The sequence below is a fragment of the Osmerus eperlanus genome, chromosome 10 (assembly GCF_963692335.1).
Source record: "Osmerus eperlanus chromosome 10, fOsmEpe2.1, whole genome shotgun sequence".
NCBI lineage: Eukaryota > Metazoa > Chordata > Actinopteri > Osmeriformes > Osmeridae > Osmerus > Osmerus eperlanus.
In genome coordinates this window covers 4,472,511-4,493,502 of record NC_085027.1, presented here as the reverse complement: position 1 = coordinate 4,493,502, position 20,992 = coordinate 4,472,511, and the positions used below count along the sequence as shown (strand labels likewise).

Genomic DNA, 20,992 nt, shown 5'->3' with positions numbered 1-20,992 from the left:
CCTGTAGCTTGAGGCTGCTCGTCACAGCAGCTGAGAACAGGTCGCTGAGGTCCTCAGCTTCAGCCGCCTGTGGCGGTGCCTGGAGGAGCAGGCACACATGCAGTCTGGGTGGTGGAGAGGTCTCCGTGAGCAGCAGCAGCCTCATGAAAGCCTAATGAAGAGATTGTCAATATATCATGATACTCACAGAATTACTAGGATTTTTATAGGGGAAAATGTATATATTGTTATTAAGACGAATGCACATTTATTAAGGATTTTGATAAGAGACAAATCCATACTCAGGTGCATTTATTGCATTGTAAAGAAGAGATGATAATTCTCATTAGTGATAATCATGAATACATTATTTCAAGATATATTAGGTGTGCAAAATTGTACATTTGGTCCCATGGCATTCACTAGTAAAAAGGTAATTAAAGTTAAATAAGTACACCAGAAATACAGATGGTAAAAGATTTATATAATTTTTAAAATCTAAAATCATGATCATTATCGTAATAAATTTTGGACCACAATCAGTAAGAAACTAAATGGTTAAATTGTGATTAAATGTTCTAAACAGTAACATACAGTACAGTATAATGTTGGCCATGATATAGTGTACTACAGTATGGATAAACAAATCCCACATGGCAAATTAAGAGAATAATACATTCCACAGCCAAGTGAAACACTTTCAAAGTACATGTAAGTACATGTAAGAGTGACAGATCTTACTTATATAACCATCTTATTTACATACACATTTAACAATCAGAATATCATGGCATAAAGGAAAAACATATGTAATAACTAGGATAAAGTAGCTTTGGATTTTGTTTTTGTATTAAATAGAAAGTATAACCACAGGGTATAATAAAATGAGTAGCTACATCACAGTGCTACAAAAACTAGAAAACAAACCAAATCAGCCATGGTGGTTGTGTTTTGCTTTAGTTAATAGTCATATTAACTCTATGGACAGTAAAAAACTTGTAGTGGCATAGTGTATCAAAGTGTCAAATGTGGTTTTTAAAAACATTCATTTTGTGAACATTCAAACTCGACCGGTAACACCAGACGGGGAATTTAGGAGCAGCTTTCGTCGGCAGTTTCCTTATCCTTCATAGCGTGGGCTATTCATTGGTAGGAACGGGCATTGAGTTCAGTGTGCAAGCCGTGTTCTCCGTTCGGAACCTGTGCCCCGACCATGCCCTGACACCTTTCTATGTAGTTCTCTTCCTCCTGAGTGGGCTTAGTGAGCTGCTGGCTTTCGGTTCACTGTACTGCACCTGTAGACAGAGACAGGAGTGTAGTAAGGGGCAGGTTAACCTAGCAGAGCCTGAGTTGACGCATTGCCACAGGGGGAAGCACAGAGAGGAGGGGACCTACAAAGACTCGAGCGCAATGAGTCACCCTCTGAACACTCTAAGCAGTGGAGCGCAGGGCACTCCTCATAGCAGAGATATCGGGCCACAGTGGGTAAGGGCCACCAGCTGAGTCATGACACTAGTGTCACAACGGCTCTCCACTGCTGCGTTTCTGCCTGGGAACCGTGATGTTTTCCTTGCAAACACACGGTGGCAAAGTCTCATATCGTACTGTTCTTTCTCACAAAGGGATGTTCAGAGTAGAAGCACAACAGAAATTACGCAGAGGTATAATTATCCAGATGAAGCAAATTACAGACATTCTTCAGAAAAGACATTGAGATATTTCAGTACAACGCTAAATTGAGAGACTAAAGGATTTGCAGCTTCCCGAGTCTTAATCTCTGGTTTTACCTTTTGAACATCTGAAGGCACCCTCCTCAGAAAATCAAGGACTTCATTGTTATCAATCGCATAAGGGTCCCGTAATTTCTTGGTGAATTTATTTATACCTGCAACAGACATTTTGAAGGCAGACTTACACATTGACTATAAACATATAATCAACACTAGTCTGGAGATTTGATTAACTGGCTCTTTAATTAAACAAATGTGAAAATGAAAAGTGTCAAATACACACTTACCCCACACTAGAACAATGTAGCGAAGAGGAATGAAGTACACTATAACTGTTAAAATAAGGAAAACGAGGAATGCCAGGTTGGACAGGAAGGGCACAGACCAGTTGAATGTGCTGAAAAATGAAAACAGGACAAAACATTGAAGATACAAATACAACACATACTGGATTAAAACATTAATTTGAATGTTTTCCTAACCTAAACTACATTTCACTGTTGTACCAAAATGTTGCTAAAATTCTAAATAGTTTATACATGGTTTAAACACTTAAGTACAATAATTAAACATATTTAGAATTTCCATGTATAAAATGATTTTATGGGGGAGCAAAAATAATCCTGCATTAAACACAATTCAGGTTTATATTGCTGTACATGCTCACTTCTTAATTCTCTCCCCGAAGCATGCAATTTCCTCCAATAGATTCTGAACAGTGATGACAGTTTCTTGAACCATGTGAATTTTTTCCATCAAACCTCTCCTCTCAGATTCCTAGAACATTAAAGAACAAGTGAGCTATTTGCAAACAACTAAATTTGGCACAAAGATCTTAAAAATAAAAACAGAAGATGTCATCATTTAAGCTTCAGCTGGAAATAAATATGTATTTATGGCCTAAATTTACACTAATAAGCTATTTGGCAAAACTGATAGGAGATGAAAATCCTGGTTTCCACTTTGTTAAACTAGGGTGGAAAGGGGCTTCAAAGTGGACTGGACTTTGCATTATCAAAAAGATGAAGGAGCCCATTTATCACTGAACGGTTCTCAGGCTATCCAAAAGCCAAAAGAGCTCAGCTCCCACCAGGGGAGGACAGCCGTAAAGTAAACAGAACAGGCCGGGGACTCTGGGTGAAGATCTCCAGAGAGAGAAAGGGAGAAGGAGCAGGACACCAAGTCACACAGCCATGCAGACTTCAGACACAGCAGAGATCTCAACATCAAACAGAGAAAACAAAAATAAATAAAGAGTGGGGACTTGACAAAGGAGAAATAATTACGTTGACCGGAGAGACAGTCAACCAGTGGTCTCAGTCACTGCTTGGCTGTGTATACATGCATTGTACAGTACGTGCGTGTTTCGGCTAAGTACTGCTGAGATGACTCGGCATGACAGCGTCCAGATGAGGCTTCTCAGCAGAGCCTCATCAGAGGACTCTGGGTAAGACTGTATACACCAGCAGGCAGTCAGTATTATCACAGTCGTGTTCAACGCTTTTTACACACACACACACAGCACACCACATGTCTACTGAGACAGATTCCCTCTGTGGCACCAGGGAAAAAACCCTCTGAACACTCTGAAGACTGAGCTTTATGACTTTGTAAAGCCTCATAATATGTTCCTCTTTTAATAAGACAGGATTTTTGGAAGCGTCCCCTGCTAACAGTGAGCATGAACTAAAGTGAGCATGAAGGACGAACAAAGTAAATAAAGGACAGGAGTGAAACAGAAACAGGAATGTTAATACACCTTTTCATCTTCGTCATCTTCATCGGCAAAATCCACGTGGTCCTAAGGAAAGTAAGAATCCCCAAAATGATGTTAGAGGGGGAAGAGTAGGAGAGTGCTTAAAATACACAGCTCAACACTTGCTCTGAGTATCGACCCCTTGCACCCTGGGTGTTTTAGTTGACCCTGGGTCTAAACTAACCCCAACCCCCCACCCCTCCAGTCATCATCTGTCTACTGCCGTTCATATCACCAACAGCTAAATAACAATGGTAAAGATGATCTCCATTACCACTGACCTGTGAAGATTTTTTGTTGATCTCAGGCACATCTTAAGCTCACCCCTACAGCTTAGACTGTATGTGGCAAACGAGGGGCTAGAGCCGGCACATGTAGCGCTGTAGGACATGTGTGCAGAGGACCTCACATGTCCTCCGTGGTGACTAACAACTAAATGTGCTGAAGGTTCTGGTCTATGATGGACGATGGAGCAGAAGATGTTTTTTTTGTTGTTTTTTTTGGGAGGAGCAAGTCTTTGTACTCACCAAATCTTGATTGACTCTTCCAGAGGCCTCTTGGAGGTAGTTCCATGAGATGAGGAGAACAAGGAAGAGGGGCAACATGTAGAACTCCCAGTGCCACACCGTCACCAAGAACATCTGAAGGAAAGGTCAGAGCAGAAAGGCACAGGAGTCTGAAAAGGTTTCCCTTCTCCAAGTGCCGTCCAGACTTAACCACATTTCAAAAGCACCCTTATCAAGAGTAGCCTAAAGCTTTTTGTACAACCAACAACTGATTAAGGACCTGTTCTGAAGAAAGGCGAAGAAAGGAACCCAACCATATGAAAGCTTTCATATTTCAAACATTTCATATTTCATATAACATATTGTATGTTTCTACATATGGTATGCACACCCCACGCTCTGCTTAGTTGAACAGCCGATCTACAAACCTCCTGCATATGCGTTGACATTAACCACTTAAGTCTAATTGTTCAGCCTCTTTTATCTTGTGTACATTAAAGCTGGCGAACCATTCAGTCTAACCGCAGGGGAATCTGTGAGTGATCGTGGCTTTAGCATTGATAATCACACTCTAATGCAGATTCCACCTGTGTGGCTTGGGGAAACAGATAAAAGGAGAAAAAAAGAAATATGGTTTGTGATGTCTCAATTGTACTGCTAAACGAGGCTATAAAATAATCCTGTCAGAAAGGCAGCGACGTTGAAGAAGGCATGGAGCCAAGCGGCGTGGGGAGGATTTACATGTTTTTATATGCTAATAAAAATAAAAGTGAACATCTGTTAAAGACATTTCTCTCCTCGGAGGCACCAACTGCCATAAAAGATGGCAGATATCCCCCCCTTTAATGTGCAAAAGCCAAGCACGCTCTTGTCTCTGTTATCTCAAGCCAAACACGGCCTGAAATGGAGATGAAACTAATTCCCCGCTAAAAGGTTTATGTTTTATTAGTGGATATTTCTAAGTGACTGAAAAACAGGGGTGGCAAAAGACTGAGTCACGCTCCCGTGCAAATGTATACGTGAAAAATGTGCACCGTAAAGACTGGGAGAATTGTGCTCCATTTTCAACTTGAGACGCTTTTAAGAGGCTTACACTGCAAAGTGCTTGTGACATGTGATAGCGTTATAAAAATATAACACCATTAAATGTAAAGAGCTACTGAACAGGATAACATTGAATTGTTCATGGAACAATGCATGCACTAATTCAAATACTCCATATTGTACAAAATCAGTTTTACGCTACTTTTCCAATGTTAGGGGAGCTGATCTTGTTTACATAAGTATGTACATAGCTATAGTAATTCTAAACTCATAAACTGAGTATACAACAGATGTGTGATGTTAATAGGTATATACAGTATATATATGTATCCATGTGCACAGATTCACCTGTTTCTATTTCTGGGAAAAGGCTGTAAAGGCAATCAAAGAATTCATTATTGTCTTAGTAAAGAAAATACCATCAATTATACTGTATGTGGGATGGTTCTTCTGTCATTTCTCACCACAGCTTACAGAGGCTGTCTAGCATGAATACATTATTTGTGGAGATTTCAGCAGGCTAACACGATTGAAAAAACACTGTGCAGATGGTCCAGTATATTGTAGCAGGGAGGCAGGTTGTCTGCATGTGTGTGTGTGTGTGTGTGTGTGTGTGCATACATGCTTGAGTGTGTATCTATTCTCTTTTACACAGATATTATACATTGCTAGAAATCACCCTATATCCAATATATAGGCAATTCAATATTTTAAGTCTACATTGCATTTACTTCAATAAAATCTTTACATTTGACTGTGACTGCAAATACACAAACAGACAATTACGCCTACAAAACAAAACATAGATCCCAATTTAAAAAAATTAAACCTTTAACAGCCTAACAGCATCATTTATATGAGTGTAATTTTAGTTACTTCAGCCAGTCTTAGGGCCTAAATAGCTTCCTTTTGGCTAAGAAAAACTTTAGCCCCATCTACAGGACACTGGCAGCAAGTCACAAAGAACTTTAGTTGACCCCTCCGCCTACACAGTTAATACATAGGCTATATGCAGCATTAATTTAACTTACTCTAAGATGATAGTTCTAAGAAACCCCTCAAACCACCCAATTCTAGGGCTGCAAAGAATGGTGTTTGAAAACAACAAACCCTCTGTTAAAAAACTGCTTTGCATTTAGCAGATTTTACAGAATGATCCTTGAAACATTTCTTGAAAAAACCATATAACTGGACTAGCTACATAATAATATATGTACATATAATGGACTGCAAGAGAAACCACACTCTGAGTGGAGAGTTAATGAGTTGTCAGGGAAGTAGAGTAAAAATAGACTATCTCAACTCCAGTGGGACCATGCAGTCTCTCCAGCTGAGCCCCGAGGCCCATCAGGTACCTGAAACAGCTCAGCTCTGCTTCGAAAGCTGCCGGAGAACTGGAGGCAAGGGGGGATGCCGCAGCCTTACGCAGCATTGATTAAGATCAGCACTTGGAGGGGTTCAAGGAGGGGTCGAACCAACTTCAGTTGTGTTGCAGACTTGGGGAACGGGGGCGGGGAGAGGTGAGGGGGGATAGTAGATTGCGTTTGGTGATAAGGGGAAATTACTTACCAGGAATGCTATGAGACTCCTCTGGACACTCTCCCACTGAAAGCAGCTTTTGATATATTGTAATGTAGACATTATGGCCTTGTAGAGGGTACGAACACGGAGTACATTTCTGGCCAGGATCTGATGAGAAATACATACACATACTGGATGGAATATAATCAGATTTTTTTGTTTTTGCAGCTATTCAATAGATTTCAGGTGACTTCTGTGAAATTGCTTCAACTCAAATAATACCTATTAAAGACCAACCTTTTTTGAAAACTTTGGATTGTCTTCCATGAATTTTTTTTCCTTTGGTTTGAATGTTCTGATACCAGCTCTAACCTAAAAAACAGAATGATGAAAGAGGAGAGGGAAGACACTGAGAAAAAACTGTAACTGTTTTGCGTGCACAATAATATAAATTTTACAGCTCAATTGTTTCAAATTTTTCTTCCACCAGCGAATGCCAACGATGAGCTAAATGGTATTGAATCCAGCTATGTGATTAGATAATCTGAAGTCCATCTGTTGGGGGAGTTGGGCTGTGTGTTTGCTCGCTGCTTCCCTGGCCAGTGTGTTAGTACCTTACAGATGGCCTTATCAGTGAGGATTTGCCCATCTGTAATAGCCATCATGTTCTCATGTCCTCATTGTTGCTGAAAACTCTACTTACAGGGTTAAAAATAACTTCCAGTTCTAGTGATATGGTCCCTTTGGTTAGGGCTCCTAAGTCCTCTTTTCTCAGCTGGCAGGCTATCTGCTGGCCATTGTGGATCTGGGTTGCAAAGAAAAAAAAGGAGCATTAGGATACGATTCCTATATTGAGAGTCACAATAGAATAGAATTACAATATGATTTGCAATACTGTGTAGGAGCCTTTCCCACATGCATAGCTCAAATAATTTTGCGGCCGTGCAACACATCCGTTTGCTTAATTTGTGCTCATCACACGTTTAACAACACCATTGGAGCCAAACAGTTCGCTTTCAAGGCAAAATGTATTTGAGCGATCAAAGACAAAGTGTCCATCAGTGCCACAGTAAGCTTTCTTTCGTCAACGTGTCAGGCGTATCTATTGGTGTTTCGTTCATGATGAATTAAAGGCAAAATGTAATTTAAAAATTTGTAAGAATTGTAATAATCATTTACCAGCAGTATATATAAAAATTCTTTGGTTTGGCGGCCCATCTGTTTTACTCTAGCGCGTCACTATTGGACCGTGTCCCACAGGTTGGGAATCGTTGCTGTATAGTATGCATTTATATTGCATTGTATATTTTGTATTTTGCTCCTCTTGCTTCTGCTACTGTAACAGTCCAATTTCCCCAGAGGGATTGGTCAAGTGCTGCTCTACTCTCTTCACTATTTTAAGATATTGACTTACAGACAGCAAGGGTATCGCCACTCTGCCAAGAAAATCTGGCGGTTTGTCACCATCCTCGTCAAACACGGTGACCTCCAGAATGTCATGGATGTCTTTAACTGGGCTGGAGGAAAAACAGACCAAAAATTGATGCAATGTAGTCAACATTTTTTCAACTGAAATGACATGTTGTCATTTGAATTCTTCAAAAATATTACACTTAGCAGACATGAATGGCGAAATGATCCGCTCACTTACAAGGTAAAGACTTTGTTCCACTCTGGGTTGAGAGTTTTGTAGACAGTGTGAGTCTGCAGTCTATCATTCCCCAGTTCCAACACACAGAATGGATCACTCTTCCCTGTAAGACGTGATGCAGATTACATGCCACATAAAACCAAGAATCATCTCAAGTAAGCATTTCTGTCTGCATAATTAAAAGTAATTCTGTCCATACCATTCAAATCTGCCGCCAAAAGATCCGCTGCCTTGATCACCTTGATCTGAAGGAAGCCGACATCTCTTGGGTTTTTAAAGGACCCTTTCAAAGACTGCAGCAAAGACAGGAAGTGCCTCAGTTGTAAACACTCAAACTCAAATCACTACATTTGTTACAATCATCTATGTTTCATAGAAAACATTACATTTTATATTCTGCTATGGCTGAGTTACTGACGTATCTTTCGAACATGTTGTCTCTCTCATGGGCCTCCTCCAAGGGCGGAGCGCACAGGTCGGAGATGGAGACGCCACTGCACGCACTCAGTGATATCAGGAAGACAACACGACCTTTACCCCGATCCAGCGGCTGGTTGAACAGATGAGTCTGATTGGCAGGAACCATGGACAGGTCCACTTCACATCTGAAAACCAAGCAGAAATAATGAAACTAAAGTGAAGTTTTACAATTACACTACATGGTGAAACTTTGAAATCTTGAAAAGGCTAAACTTACCTTCCATAACACTCTTCATATTTTCTTCCCTCTTTTGACCAGACTTCCACCTCCAGGACATCTGGACTGTATAGGAACCGATTGAAGTCAAATCTCTCCCTCCACTGTGGTTTGGGCTTCTTACATTGATTCTGTTATGAGGAGTGAAAATAGATGGATACCCTTTCCCTATTCATACTCACTCAACTGATCTAGCATTTGTGAAGCAAAAATGTATCCACGTGTAAACTCAAATGTAGCCAAGGAAAGCAGAATCGACCCAAGTTCTTCCTCTATTATGTACCGTGCTCTTGTATCTCTGGTCGCCCAGTTTAAAGCGTACAAACACCTCCCCTTGGCCATCCACAGGCAGGTCTTGGCCCTCCACCAGGGTGACCCTGATCACCGTGCTCCATAACTGGCTTTTCCTCAGGGACTCGGACAGGCGACGGCTCTGGTGCGACACACCTGACTGGACGGGGGGAAGGAGAGAGGAGGAGAAGAGAAGGAGAGGAGACAGAAAGACAGAGAGAAGCAAAGAACAGATGGGGATGAAAATGTAGTGAACGACAAGGTATATATTTTTCATTTAAACTGGAATGTATCCCATGCATTCACATCACATTGAAACAACAACATTTCACCTAAGTACATGGTTGCAACAAATGAAGAAAATACACCATCAGTCTATGTAGCAAAATTAAAATGTCAATATGTCTGGTAAATGGAACCTCCACCAATCATAAATGGAGCACATGGACTGCTAAATGAAAGCACATTATCTCCTTTCTTTACCATGAAAGAATATTGAAAATGATCCTCTATTTCACCAGGTGATTAAGTACAGGCAGGCCTATGTGAAGGCAATCCGCTTTCTTACATAACATGATAATGGCCATATTCTAAGATAATTAGGTGAGCTTACATCAAGGAAAGCTGCTGGGGAGAACTAAATACAGTGCATATTCAATTAGACACATCAAGCAGTCTCTGCCTTGGCACAATCATGCAGTGTTCCTTTCGACACTTAATTAAAAATCTAAGTAAGGAAATCATGCTACAATTGCAATTTAATACTTTACATGTACATAATTTAAAAAAATCCAAAGAACACATTTAGAAATGTGTCTTATCAACCAATTCTTATATCAACCAACATCACAACGTTTAAATAAAACCTAGAATTTTTCTGGAGACACACTGCCCTCTTGTGGAAATAGAAATATATTATTGTGTCTGTAATTATAGATCTACTTAACAAGGTTTATAGTAAACTGTACTTCAACTGCATTTCATCATATCTTACCCGTAAACTACGTTTTCTTTTAGGCGGCCATTTCTGCATAATCCGTGTCAGATGCAAAAGAAAATATCATCGGTTAGTCAGCAAATTTTTTACAAATAAAACACAAGAAAAGCGCACACGTACTTGCAGAATACAAACAAAACAGAACAATGTAAAACAAAATAAAAAACGTCTTACATTATTTCTTTTACCCTCCCCATCTCTGAGGGACAAGCACATGTCCACCACAATGACGCCCATGTCATCCTCCAGACTATTGGGGTCATCCAGCCGCAGGACCATTTCACAAGTTCTGTGAAAACATTGGTTCAGTTTTTGCGGGTCGTCATTTAGATAAGAGTCGTAACCATGGTGAATGGCGTTGCTCTGTCACTCACTTTTCTAGTTCCAGTTCACTCAGTAGAACACTGCCTGAGCCCATAAAGTCATCAGTGGTCAGATCACGGTCATACACCTGCACAGTATCAGACCAGTTACTGTCATGACACACTTCAGTGATATACCCAAATCAAATCAAATGTATTTGTATAGCCCTTTTTACACGCAAGCATGTCACAGAGGGCTTCACATACGCCCATAGAACTGCCCCTCAACCAACCTAAACCCTCAAGTGATATACCCAAATCTCATCTTCATGTGCTGCATGACTCCTCTTACCTTAATATAGAGTCTATGATCCAGGTCCCGGACAGGGAAGGAGAAGGATTCATTCCATGTTGGGTTTAGGTTCTTGTAGACCACTTTGCTTTTGTAGATTGTTTTTCCATCTAATTTGAACTTCACATAAGGGTCACTGGTACCTGAGAGTAAAGATATTATTTTATTTTAAGTGATTCTGCAATGTAAACATACCAGTATACCAAAGCAGCAATGTTTCGGGTTAGTTTTACCCATATTTTGGTATTATATTATTAAACTTTATTACAGGCTCTCGGCCCAATAGCAAGACATACACCATAAAGAAAAAAAGAAAACAGATACATAAACACATACAAACATACTCTTATTCATGAGAGTCTTAAAAGGCACCCATACCAATGTTTCCACAGATATGATTGATATCTGACCGAGCTGCACCTGGGACTCGTGAGCATCATTATAATACAGTTTTGTGACTCATCAAGTCGAGACATAAACTTAAACATCAGGTTCCTCAATAGACATCTTTTCTTTGGAAATTTAGTTTCCAAACCAGACAGCCTTTAAACAATGCACTCTAATATGACCATAAAATCAGACATGCTAGTCTTTCCACTCTTACAAGAAAACAGTGAAACGACTGTATTACCCTTCAAAGTAAGACACAGGAAGAAACACAATCTCCTACCAAAACTGTAACGCAACCATCATTACAGTACACCGGCATGATTTAAAAGAGCATAAAACAATAACTATAGGTAAATCAACATTCCTTTCAACACAATGACAACAAAAACGTTGGTCATTCCTCATCTCCAATGGCCCAAAACACATAAAAAGAGGTAACACCAGAATAAAGAGGAAGTGGTTTTGTTCCAATAATCTTTACAAAACAAGGCACAACTTCCTGAATGAGCAACCACTACACTGCTGCAAGAATTTCTTGCAAGTGCAAAAACCATGTACCGGTACTGTAGACATGACGGGAATCTTACATGAATCTACAGTAGTAAAGTTACAGAGGATCATAACATGTATTTGCAAATCTGTAGCAGTCTTATAATAAGTATTTGTATTTATTTTTTCGAGGCTGCACTGGAATTTTGTTGTTGTTATTGTTGTACTGTCCTAGCAACAGAATTATGTTTTTTTAGTCCAGATTATGTTATTGTTGCACTATGTCTGGATGAAATACAGACTGTTACTTTACACTAACCACTGAAATACTGCAACAATTGTGCATGTTTTGATTAGCTGCTTAACCTACTACATGCACTGTTTATATGTTGAAATAAAAGTGTCCGCTGTCTGAGGAGTGTGTGGTGTTTCTCCCGTCCACCAACAGATGGCAGCCTAATTCTTTAGTCATCTGACTGACAAAATAATGTCTCTCTAACCTGTGTGTATCCCATGTCAACATGCCATGGCAACAAGCCATATTTGTCATAAGCCAGCTCAGTCTCCTTGTATATTTGGAAATGAATGCATGTCAAACTGAGTTACTTGATCCTTCGGTGACAATGTTTGCATTGCATTTGCATTGCGTATTCTGTATTGAACATATGTTTACACCCCCTGAAACAGGACCTACAGCCCCCAGACCCATCCCTACATTTTTAAAGAAGGCGTTGTGTGGTAAGCAGCCCATGAAACAGGATCTCTGCTATGAACGCCCTGTGTCAATGGAATTAAGTGATGAATAATGGCGAAGGTGTGGCCAGTCCACGGTGTGACTGTTCTCTCCCTCGACAAGTTTAGAAAGGTTGTATGGAATGCTGTTTTGGCTCTTAGAAAGTGTGACTCGTCTCTGCAGTCAATACAGATAACTCAGTCAGGAAGTACACGGAAGCATTCTATTCACTGGAGCAACATTGCCAGACAGGATTGATTTTACCACAAAACCTCATAGTTAACTTTGAAAAGTAATGATATCAATCTTATCGCGTGGTAAAATAGAATACCCTGACATCTTAAAACCTAAATAAACTTTCCCTGACAGCAACTCCTGCATAGATTGGATTAATCTATGAAGAGGTTGGCTACCCATCTACCTGAGCCTGATTGGACCTGTTGTAACGCAACGTGTAGGGTTGGGTTTGGCCAAAAACTGTTAAACGATGTTTAGGTTTGGGTTAGATAATTTCGGCTGGGCTAGACTACTTGACATGGTGATTCAACCACTTTTTACTGAAAATATAGTGTACAAAATGGACCTAATGTCTGTGTTTCAAACTCAGTGCTTAGGTTTACGTTAACTACGTCCGGCTCGGAGTCAGAGTGGGACATCTGACTATCTGACTCGGGTTGGGTTCAGACAGAAATATGAACCCGGAGCCGCACTCTAATTTGGAAGTGTACTTCACTCGTTCTCATGTTGGAACGTTTACAGGGCATTTCAGAGTTCAGTAACTGAAACTCTGAGTATGGTGATACAGTACGGTAGCACTGTCTTACCACAGCGGTCTCTGATGACCAGATTACGGCCCTCCTTTAGATTGATGCTGAGGAGGTAGGACCTCTGAAGCTCGCGCACACTCTCCGACACACTCAGCACCTCACTGCCCATCTCAAACTGTGAACATAGAGAGAAATGTTAGTATTGTCTGCAATGTCCTTGTCCTATTGTTTATTACTTATACCACAGGTCAAAGATGTCAAGGTCTAAAGTAAAGCAACATGAACTGATATTCACCACCATGTAATATTTCCAACAGACATTTTATGATTTATTTCTAACACGACTTTGGATGCGTTGCTTGACTCATAGTTTGAGTAAAGTTCTTCTGAGGCTCTGCTTGGCTGTCTATCTTAGGGGGCTTCAACAGTAAATTACTTTTAAGATGCATCACAATACCACAGAAATACAAAGCACCACTTTTTTCTGAGAATAAACCACAATCCCCTGATAGCCCCTTGCTCTAAACACCAGACCTGGCCTCATCCAGAATGCACACTATTGAATATTTTCTAACATGAGGTCTTGCCCATTTTGCCATAATCTGGATTTAAACTCTGAAGCCTCAATGTCAACCAAGGGACAAAGCTGCAATCTATTATTGTGCAAAAAAGAGGCCTACATTCATACACAGCACAGCTATACTGACCAAACATTCTTCATGCCATCAATCGTGAATTTAATATCTAGGGACAATAATAACGTATGGCATCCACATTTAAATGTCTGTTTTAAAGGAAGCATGAGTTGACAGTATTTTCACCAAAGTACTTACACCGTTGTTTTCAATGTCATGGAAGGTTTGAGCATCAAGGTCATTGCTGTTGCTATGGTGCTGTGGAGACAAAACAAAAAAGTGTGAGCACCTGCTGGCTACCTTACTTATAAGGTAAAACCTCAAATTCATCAGGTGAAAAACCAAGGATGTACAAGATAAATAAAATATAATCCTAAACATCATCTACAAAACTTTTTGGCAAGACAGAAAAAATGGGAGTAGTGTTACTGTGCTCCAACCCCTTTTTCTAGCACTGCCTGGGGTTATTGCCTTCATGTCGTTATTAAAAATTCCTTTGCCGTTGGATATTAAGAATGTTAAGCCAAAGAACAAAGTAATGAGAAACACCCCAAAGCATTTATTTTCTATCTCTGCATAATAAACTGCTGTGCAGCTTAAAAGTACCATATATATTGAAAAACCTTTGACACTCCACTGTAGCACACTTTGAGTAACACCTTTCTGTTCACTAAGATTTTAAGTTATCTATTTATTTTAACTCACTTAAACCAAATACCCATTTGGGTGTGTATGTAAGATAACCTTGTAAATTCCCATTGGCGCCTACACACACTGTTTGTTTTAACCTTGGTCCCAACCCAAAAGTAATCTCTGATGTTTAACACTTCACATTTCAAGGCTTCCAAAATAGCAGTTGTGTCTTGAGGGTAACAACACTTTTCACTCACAGTCATTTTAAAGTGCCTACGATATCAAGCTGAAGTTAGCTTTAGTAAATTTGAACAAAAATCTAATGTTATGTGTAGCGTCATTTTCTTTTGGTCTTCAGTATATGATGCTGAAGGAATAAAACAAATATATATATGTATTATCTGCAAAAAGACTTTGGAGTAAAGTTTGGATCACGTAGGGGTTGAAGTGCAGCAGTACAGTGAAACAAATGAAGAGAACAGAAAGAGGACACCATGAGGTCAGCCTATAAACCAAGCTTCTCTCCATTTTTAAACAAAGGATTTGTAGGCAGATGAGTGTTGACCTTTGTACTCCCTGTAAATACTATTGGGTATTGAGCATAATGTCAGCTGAACAAACATTTACCTTTGAATAAGACATCCATTCTGCCTCACTGAGTGACAAGGCTGCATGTTGAATAATATGGTTCTGTGACTGCTGATTAAGGTCGACATGAAAATGAGGTTGACATTACGTTTTCCAATAGAAGACCTGGGCCATGAGTTATTACAAATCATGCCCACTCTTTATGTTAAAGAGTGAGCAGACGATAAGTCTCAATGAACACAATCTGTGCATCTGACAAGTCGCTCGCAGTAACCTTGCACTGACAGTATTTAACCACAACTGAAAAACAATATTACGTCACCAGACCAACTGTATATCTGTCAACCTTGTTGCATACGTTTAAAATCATACAGTAAGATACTAATACTTTGTGTCCTCCAATCTAATAGCACCGAGTCTGTCCACTGAAGAGAAGTGCTGAGTTATGTGCGACATCGGAGAACAGGACAACAGCGCTTTCTATTTTACTTCCTCAATGTTCATGTTTTTATCAGATATAAACTAACAATACAACAGAGGATAAGACATTCATTTAAAAAATGCACTTACAGTTCAAAACAGATAAAATCAGCTGTGTCACTGACTACATGCTTTGTTTATGTATTCCTGAAGTGATTCTATTGAACTCTAAGCACTATAAGTAGGCCAGTGACATAGTAGAGGCATAGGGAAGTGTCACATTATACAGCCTACTAGTGCTAACACAGAGACCAGCACCATTGTTGATTTTTACAGTCATATTGATTTTCATTGTTGAGTAATCAAATACGTTGAAAAACATCTCCCATCAAGAGTTTGAATATACTCTTCTTCTCTCATAGCTAAAACAACACAAGACTAATGGATTATAAGAAAGATTAAAAAACTAAAACATGGCAGGCAAAAATCTAATTTGAAATTGAAAGTGCCTGAAGCAAACTGCTAGAAAATAATAGCATCTTTGCTAAATGAGACAGAACCGCCGTTACCTCAGTGATGTCGTCTGATACCTCCACAGAAGGGACAGTTCTGCTGTTCAGTATCATGGTCTCAGTCTGGGCCAGTTCCCTTGGCTGCTGTTCCATGATCCCAGCTGCTCTGGAGCTCTGGTCTGGGAGGCCCTCCTCCTCTTCTTCTTCCTCCTCCTCCTCATAGGGGCCCCTGCTGTGTCCAGACTCCTGAGAGGCACAGTCAGTGCTGTCTATAGGCACACCCAGTCTGGGGGAACTCCTCACAGCGAGGGTAGATCCAGCAGGACAGTTCACAACCCCTTGGTCTGCCACGGGGGTCTGACACCAAGTCTGTGGGCTGGAAGGACTACTGTGGTAGGTGTCGGGGGGCCTGAAGTCTGGAGGCCGCAGGGCAGAGGGGACGGGGCAGGACTCCCGACGCAGGTCTCTGATGTCAGGCACAGACAAGCTCATCCGGTGGTCCAGCATGTGCTCTGGGCGGACCTCAGGCTTGCTGGGGCTCTTCTTTCCTCTGCGAAGGTTGCTGAACAGGGGCCTGGTTCGGTGGCGCAGTTGGCTCAACATGCTCGGCTTCTTCGAGTCCATGGTGAGATAGTTGGGCGAAGCTTCAAAATCTGTCTGAATTTAGCATTATTGAGGCCTGTAACATGAAAAGCCAGAGATGAAAAAATCAACAATAAAGAAAAATCAACAATAATAATCTGTTTGATTGTACTGGCGTTTGTGATTCAATACATCACTCTTTGTCCAACTAGATTAAGCACTGTTAAACCACAATTTCAGTCAAATGTGTTCCACCAGCAGAACCAGCTATTCATAACATTGTTCCCTAAAAAGAGAAAGTATGTCCAATGAGTGGATTGAAGATCATGCTACAACATATTGAGTGTTGTCAGTCTTAACATTATCAGTGCTACATGCTTTACTTTAGCATGTATATCTCTCATTTGTAGTTATATAACTTTTATTTCAAGTAGATCAAGAAGTGAGTCAAGTTCATTACTGACAGCAAGCCTTTTATGTCTTGCAAATAGTAAAAGAAACAAACATACTGAAATGTCAGTTAGTCTGTACCATTTAAAAAGGATGTTGGTTAAGAGCTTCAGATTGAGATCAAATGAATTTGATTACTGTGGTAGCTCAACCCAGGAAATAACTTCAGAAATCTTATCGTGTAACTGTACGTAACACAATAACTGTACGTCTTCTGGTACGGGGAAGTTGGCAGCAACCCTAAATCAAACAATGCCTGCTCCGTGAGTTGGCACTAAGGCTACTAGACACACTCATAAAGTGGCACTCCCATCACACCATGAGAAAGTGTGGGGTGGTTCTGTGATCTATTTAAAACAGCTCCTGTAACAGAATTTGAGACAAAGCACTAAATTACAACATAAAAAAAAAAACATTTCTACTTTACATAATATGTAAAGTAGAAAAAAAGGAAATATTTAATTCTACTATTATAGTCAATGACATAATCTGGTATATGGTAACCATATAAATCTGAAATGATCTGATTTGATTTGATATGCTCTAATTCTCATGTGGATATAATTACTGCTTTCACACAAGCTCTGGCATGTTAGAATCTCAAGGCAAAATATAAGAGCAATGCCACAAATAATTTATTTAAAAACCTGAAAATTACGTAATTGACTAAATTCTTCTTTTACTTTTACTTCTGGAAACATAGTCAGAATTCCCTAACAAATGAAGGGAACTCAGTAATGATTGAGTGTTTACACCACACAATACCTTATATTTGTCCCAAAACAGGCCAATACTGTGTCACTGGTAACCACCATCATATAACAGGACTATGAGTTCATTAGAGGCAGACACAAAATATTGCAAAAAACTAAGCCTAACTGTTAGGTAAAAAAATAATACACTTGAAAATAATACACATGCATCTCATCATAGCTGTGTGTTTGCATTTAGATAACTCTAGAACCATCTACACTTATCTATGGAGATTCCTTTGTCCATTATTGTTACGTCACAACAGCAAGTTGGACATGAAAAACGCCAACAGATGATAATACACTGCGAACTGCAGAGAAAATGATCCCTTAAAATGAGCCGAGTGGAGGGATACCAGTGTCCATTGTGAGTGCTGTGCTGTGCCTCTGCTAGTGTAGAGCACAGCAACCTGAGCACGCCATGCTCTGTACTCCAGAAACACACTTTCTAAAATGCAACCACACCATAAGCCTCTTATCGGTTTATGTGTTGTATTTGTCCTCATCATTGACCCTTGGCCATGCCATCAATGTGCAGGGCAAAGAATCAGTCGTTGGGAACACTGATAAAATAATGAGCATGTTGTAAACTAATTGAGGTTATTCATTGTCTTTGGAAATGCCAATATGGTAAGAAACAAATGGCTCTCAAGACAAAATGTATGAGAGACTCGTGGGAATATCAAGTCAATTGCAGGCATGCAAACAGGTCAGGGGTAAAAAAGGTGAGAATGATATGGCGAACCCCCGACCCTCTAGGGGGGTCCGGGGACATGCTCCCCCATAAGAAAAATTCTTAAATTTGAAAGTTAAATGCATCAATCTAGTGCACTTTTAGAGCAAAATCAAGAGGCTAGATCAATGTAGAAAACCTCTCCCCACTCTGCCCCTGATTGGCTGTGAGGTTTAGGCATTAGGAGTGACGATTGGTTCCAGAGCCAGTTGTAAAGATGCGAAGCACGGGTAAAATGCTGTGTTGGCCAAGGCCACGAACCCGTCTCACCTAGGAGTTTGCATGCCTGCAATTGATTCTGTTTTATGAAATTTCAGAGATGTCTTGTTCAAAGAAAATCGTAAAACTCTTAATCCAGGAAGCAGGATTCTATAGCCTGACCCAAATAAAAGGATTAGACTGCATCACAACAATGTTTATCAAAAAGTTTTTTTTTTTTTTTGAAAGCATGAATATGAGGGTTGGCATAGATACTCATTGAGAACCCTCTTAAATTGAGGCAGTTTTCACAGCTTCATACTGACTAGTTAGTTGTGATCTGTGATACTGGAGCAGTGTGTTTCAAGGAGACGTTGAGGTGTGAATTTAAAATAAGCTGCAGTTCATGCTTGTTTTCAGTGTATAAACGAATGTCAACATCTTTGTGACATTGCTTGTTTGAGGAAGTTGCTCTTTCCACTTGTTAGCATTGAAAATACAGCTAAATGCGCTATACAATGGATACCGAAACCCAAGGTCTCAAAATTCAGTCTACATCCCACATGTGACATCTGATTGTATCACTCTGATTGTATGACTCAAATATTGGACAAATTAACCAATTAACCTCATGAAAATACCAATTCTACTGTGATGAATCATCAAGCTAACATGGTCAGTTAGATTGAGGAGAAAACCTGACCCTTATGGCTGCTGGCTTATCTGATATTACACGCCCACTCCCACAGTGCACAGGCCTGTGCTCTGACTATCTGGCCCTGGCACGATTAAAACTAATCCTACAGTAGGATGGTGCGGTTGCCTCTCCCCCATTGAGCATGTAGAGAAGGAGGGCATCTGAGCATCTGCCCCAAATGAGGGGACGTGGTGGGGGCAGAGCTGAGTGTCACGGAAGTTGACAGACAGCACCATTAGCTAACAAACAGATCGCATAACCGAGGGAGAGAACGACACCATGTCATGCAGAGGGTCAGCAGAGGTTTTTGGACATCGCCCCAAACCTTCTTTGGGAGCGATGCTATCTCAAATCTAGTTTTAAACTCTGTCTTCGTATTGTAGGCTATAGCCTACTACAGGCCTACACTACATTATGCGATTGATTGTACATAAGAGATAGGTCAAAATATGTCAAAAGTAGTCTTGCATGGAACAAGAAAGTGATTTTAAAAATTAATAGTTTCTAAATGACAGTCCTAATGACAACATTATTTGCTTGCCAAAATAAATAAATAAATCCGCTTAATCCTAACTGGTTTTTGGCATAGGCGTTATTACAAGAATGTCACAAATCTAATTATTCTTATTTATTTTAGTGCATATTCATAGTTGCATGACAAAACATAATTAGGCTACATAACACCCCAGCCTACTAGAATCGTTTTTCAATGTAGCCTAATAATAAAAGACAGCCTACAACATAAACATAAACTTAGTTCCCCAGGTAGGCTGTAGGCTACTTTAGAGTAGGCTATATGATTAACAAAGTGATATAAACGTAAATCAAGGTAGCCTAATTTTCTTAATTCGGAACCTGCTTAAAGAGGGGATATGTACCTTTCTTCCGTCGCAAGAAACTTTTTCTGAAGATTTCGGCAAAATTTCAGTTTCTTCAAAGTTACAGGATGGTTTCAGTGCGGTTTCAGTGCAACACATCAGCAATCGCTGTGTCGGATGAAACGGATTTCGACAGCAAGCGAATTAAAGGGTAGTGCCACTGAATAATGTTCGGCCGATATATTTATTTAAAGCCCATAAAAACCATCGTAGTGGACAACCTGTCCGTCCACCACCATCTATTGTTGACAACTATGGAGCTTTGGGTAGTTGGGGGACTTCTTGGAATTTTATCGATTTACCTTTTAACAACAAGTTACGATTGCATGTTTGCAATTGCACGTTTGTTAAGAGTGTCCCAGACCATTCCTTTTCAGTACCTATCCGTAACCCAATTTTAGTAAAAAATAACCCCAAAGTACATAAATAGTTAACTCTCCGTGTGTGCAAGGGACAGTAGCCTAATGTATAGTTTAGTACATTAAGAATAGTACATTTCCCACAGACACAATCTTCATTAATCTCACTATTGAACAATAATGATGCAATCTAAGGTGCCCTCTAGTGGCAAATTATCCGACGAACAGTTCACGTTAAACCTACTTGAAATAGTCTGCCCTGGAGTAAATCAATATACTAAATTCTAACACATACATTTAATACTGCTTAGTGCTAAGAATTCTCCCTCTATTCCAATACAACATATATA

The 20,992-nt window shown here is 39.9% G+C and overlaps 1 protein-coding gene across 1 annotated transcript; it reads right to left on the bottom strand.

Moving 5' to 3' along the window:
- Positions 1-274: 274 nt before the first annotated feature.
- On the bottom strand, positions 275-20,502 carry mctp2b (multiple C2 domains, transmembrane 2b). Its single transcript, XM_062472169.1, has 23 exons — positions 20,284-20,502; positions 16,051-16,672; positions 14,039-14,098; positions 13,263-13,380; positions 10,827-10,969; positions 10,547-10,623; positions 10,347-10,461; positions 10,170-10,202; positions 9,168-9,335; positions 8,885-9,015; positions 8,606-8,792; positions 8,387-8,480; positions 8,188-8,290; positions 7,951-8,053; positions 7,240-7,341; positions 6,834-6,908; positions 6,585-6,704; positions 3,993-4,106; positions 3,469-3,510; positions 2,377-2,486; positions 1,997-2,106; positions 1,767-1,864; positions 275-1,274 (listed from the first exon to the last, which is right to left on the bottom strand). The coding sequence occupies exons 2-23, from the start codon at positions 16,615-16,617 to the stop codon at positions 1,209-1,211; spliced, it is 2,736 nt and encodes a 911-aa protein (XP_062328153.1). The 5' UTR covers positions 16,618-16,672; positions 20,284-20,502; the 3' UTR covers positions 275-1,208.
- Positions 20,503-20,992: the final 490 nt, after the last annotated feature.

Bases quoted from the DNA above. Each gene is read 5' to 3' on its own strand.
- mctp2b (XM_062472169.1), bottom strand. From the start codon at position 16,617: ATGGACTCGAAGAAGCCGAGCATGTTGAGCCAACTGCGCCACCGAACC. The intron at 10,462-10,546 runs GTGAGTGACAGA...ATGTTTTCACAG, and splicing joins AGTGAACTGGAACTAGAAAA to AACTTGTGAAATGGTCCTGC. The intron at 6,705-6,833 runs GTTGGTCTTTAA...ATTTCTCATCAG, and splicing joins ATCCAAAGTTTTCAAAAAAG to ATCCTGGCCAGAAATGTACT.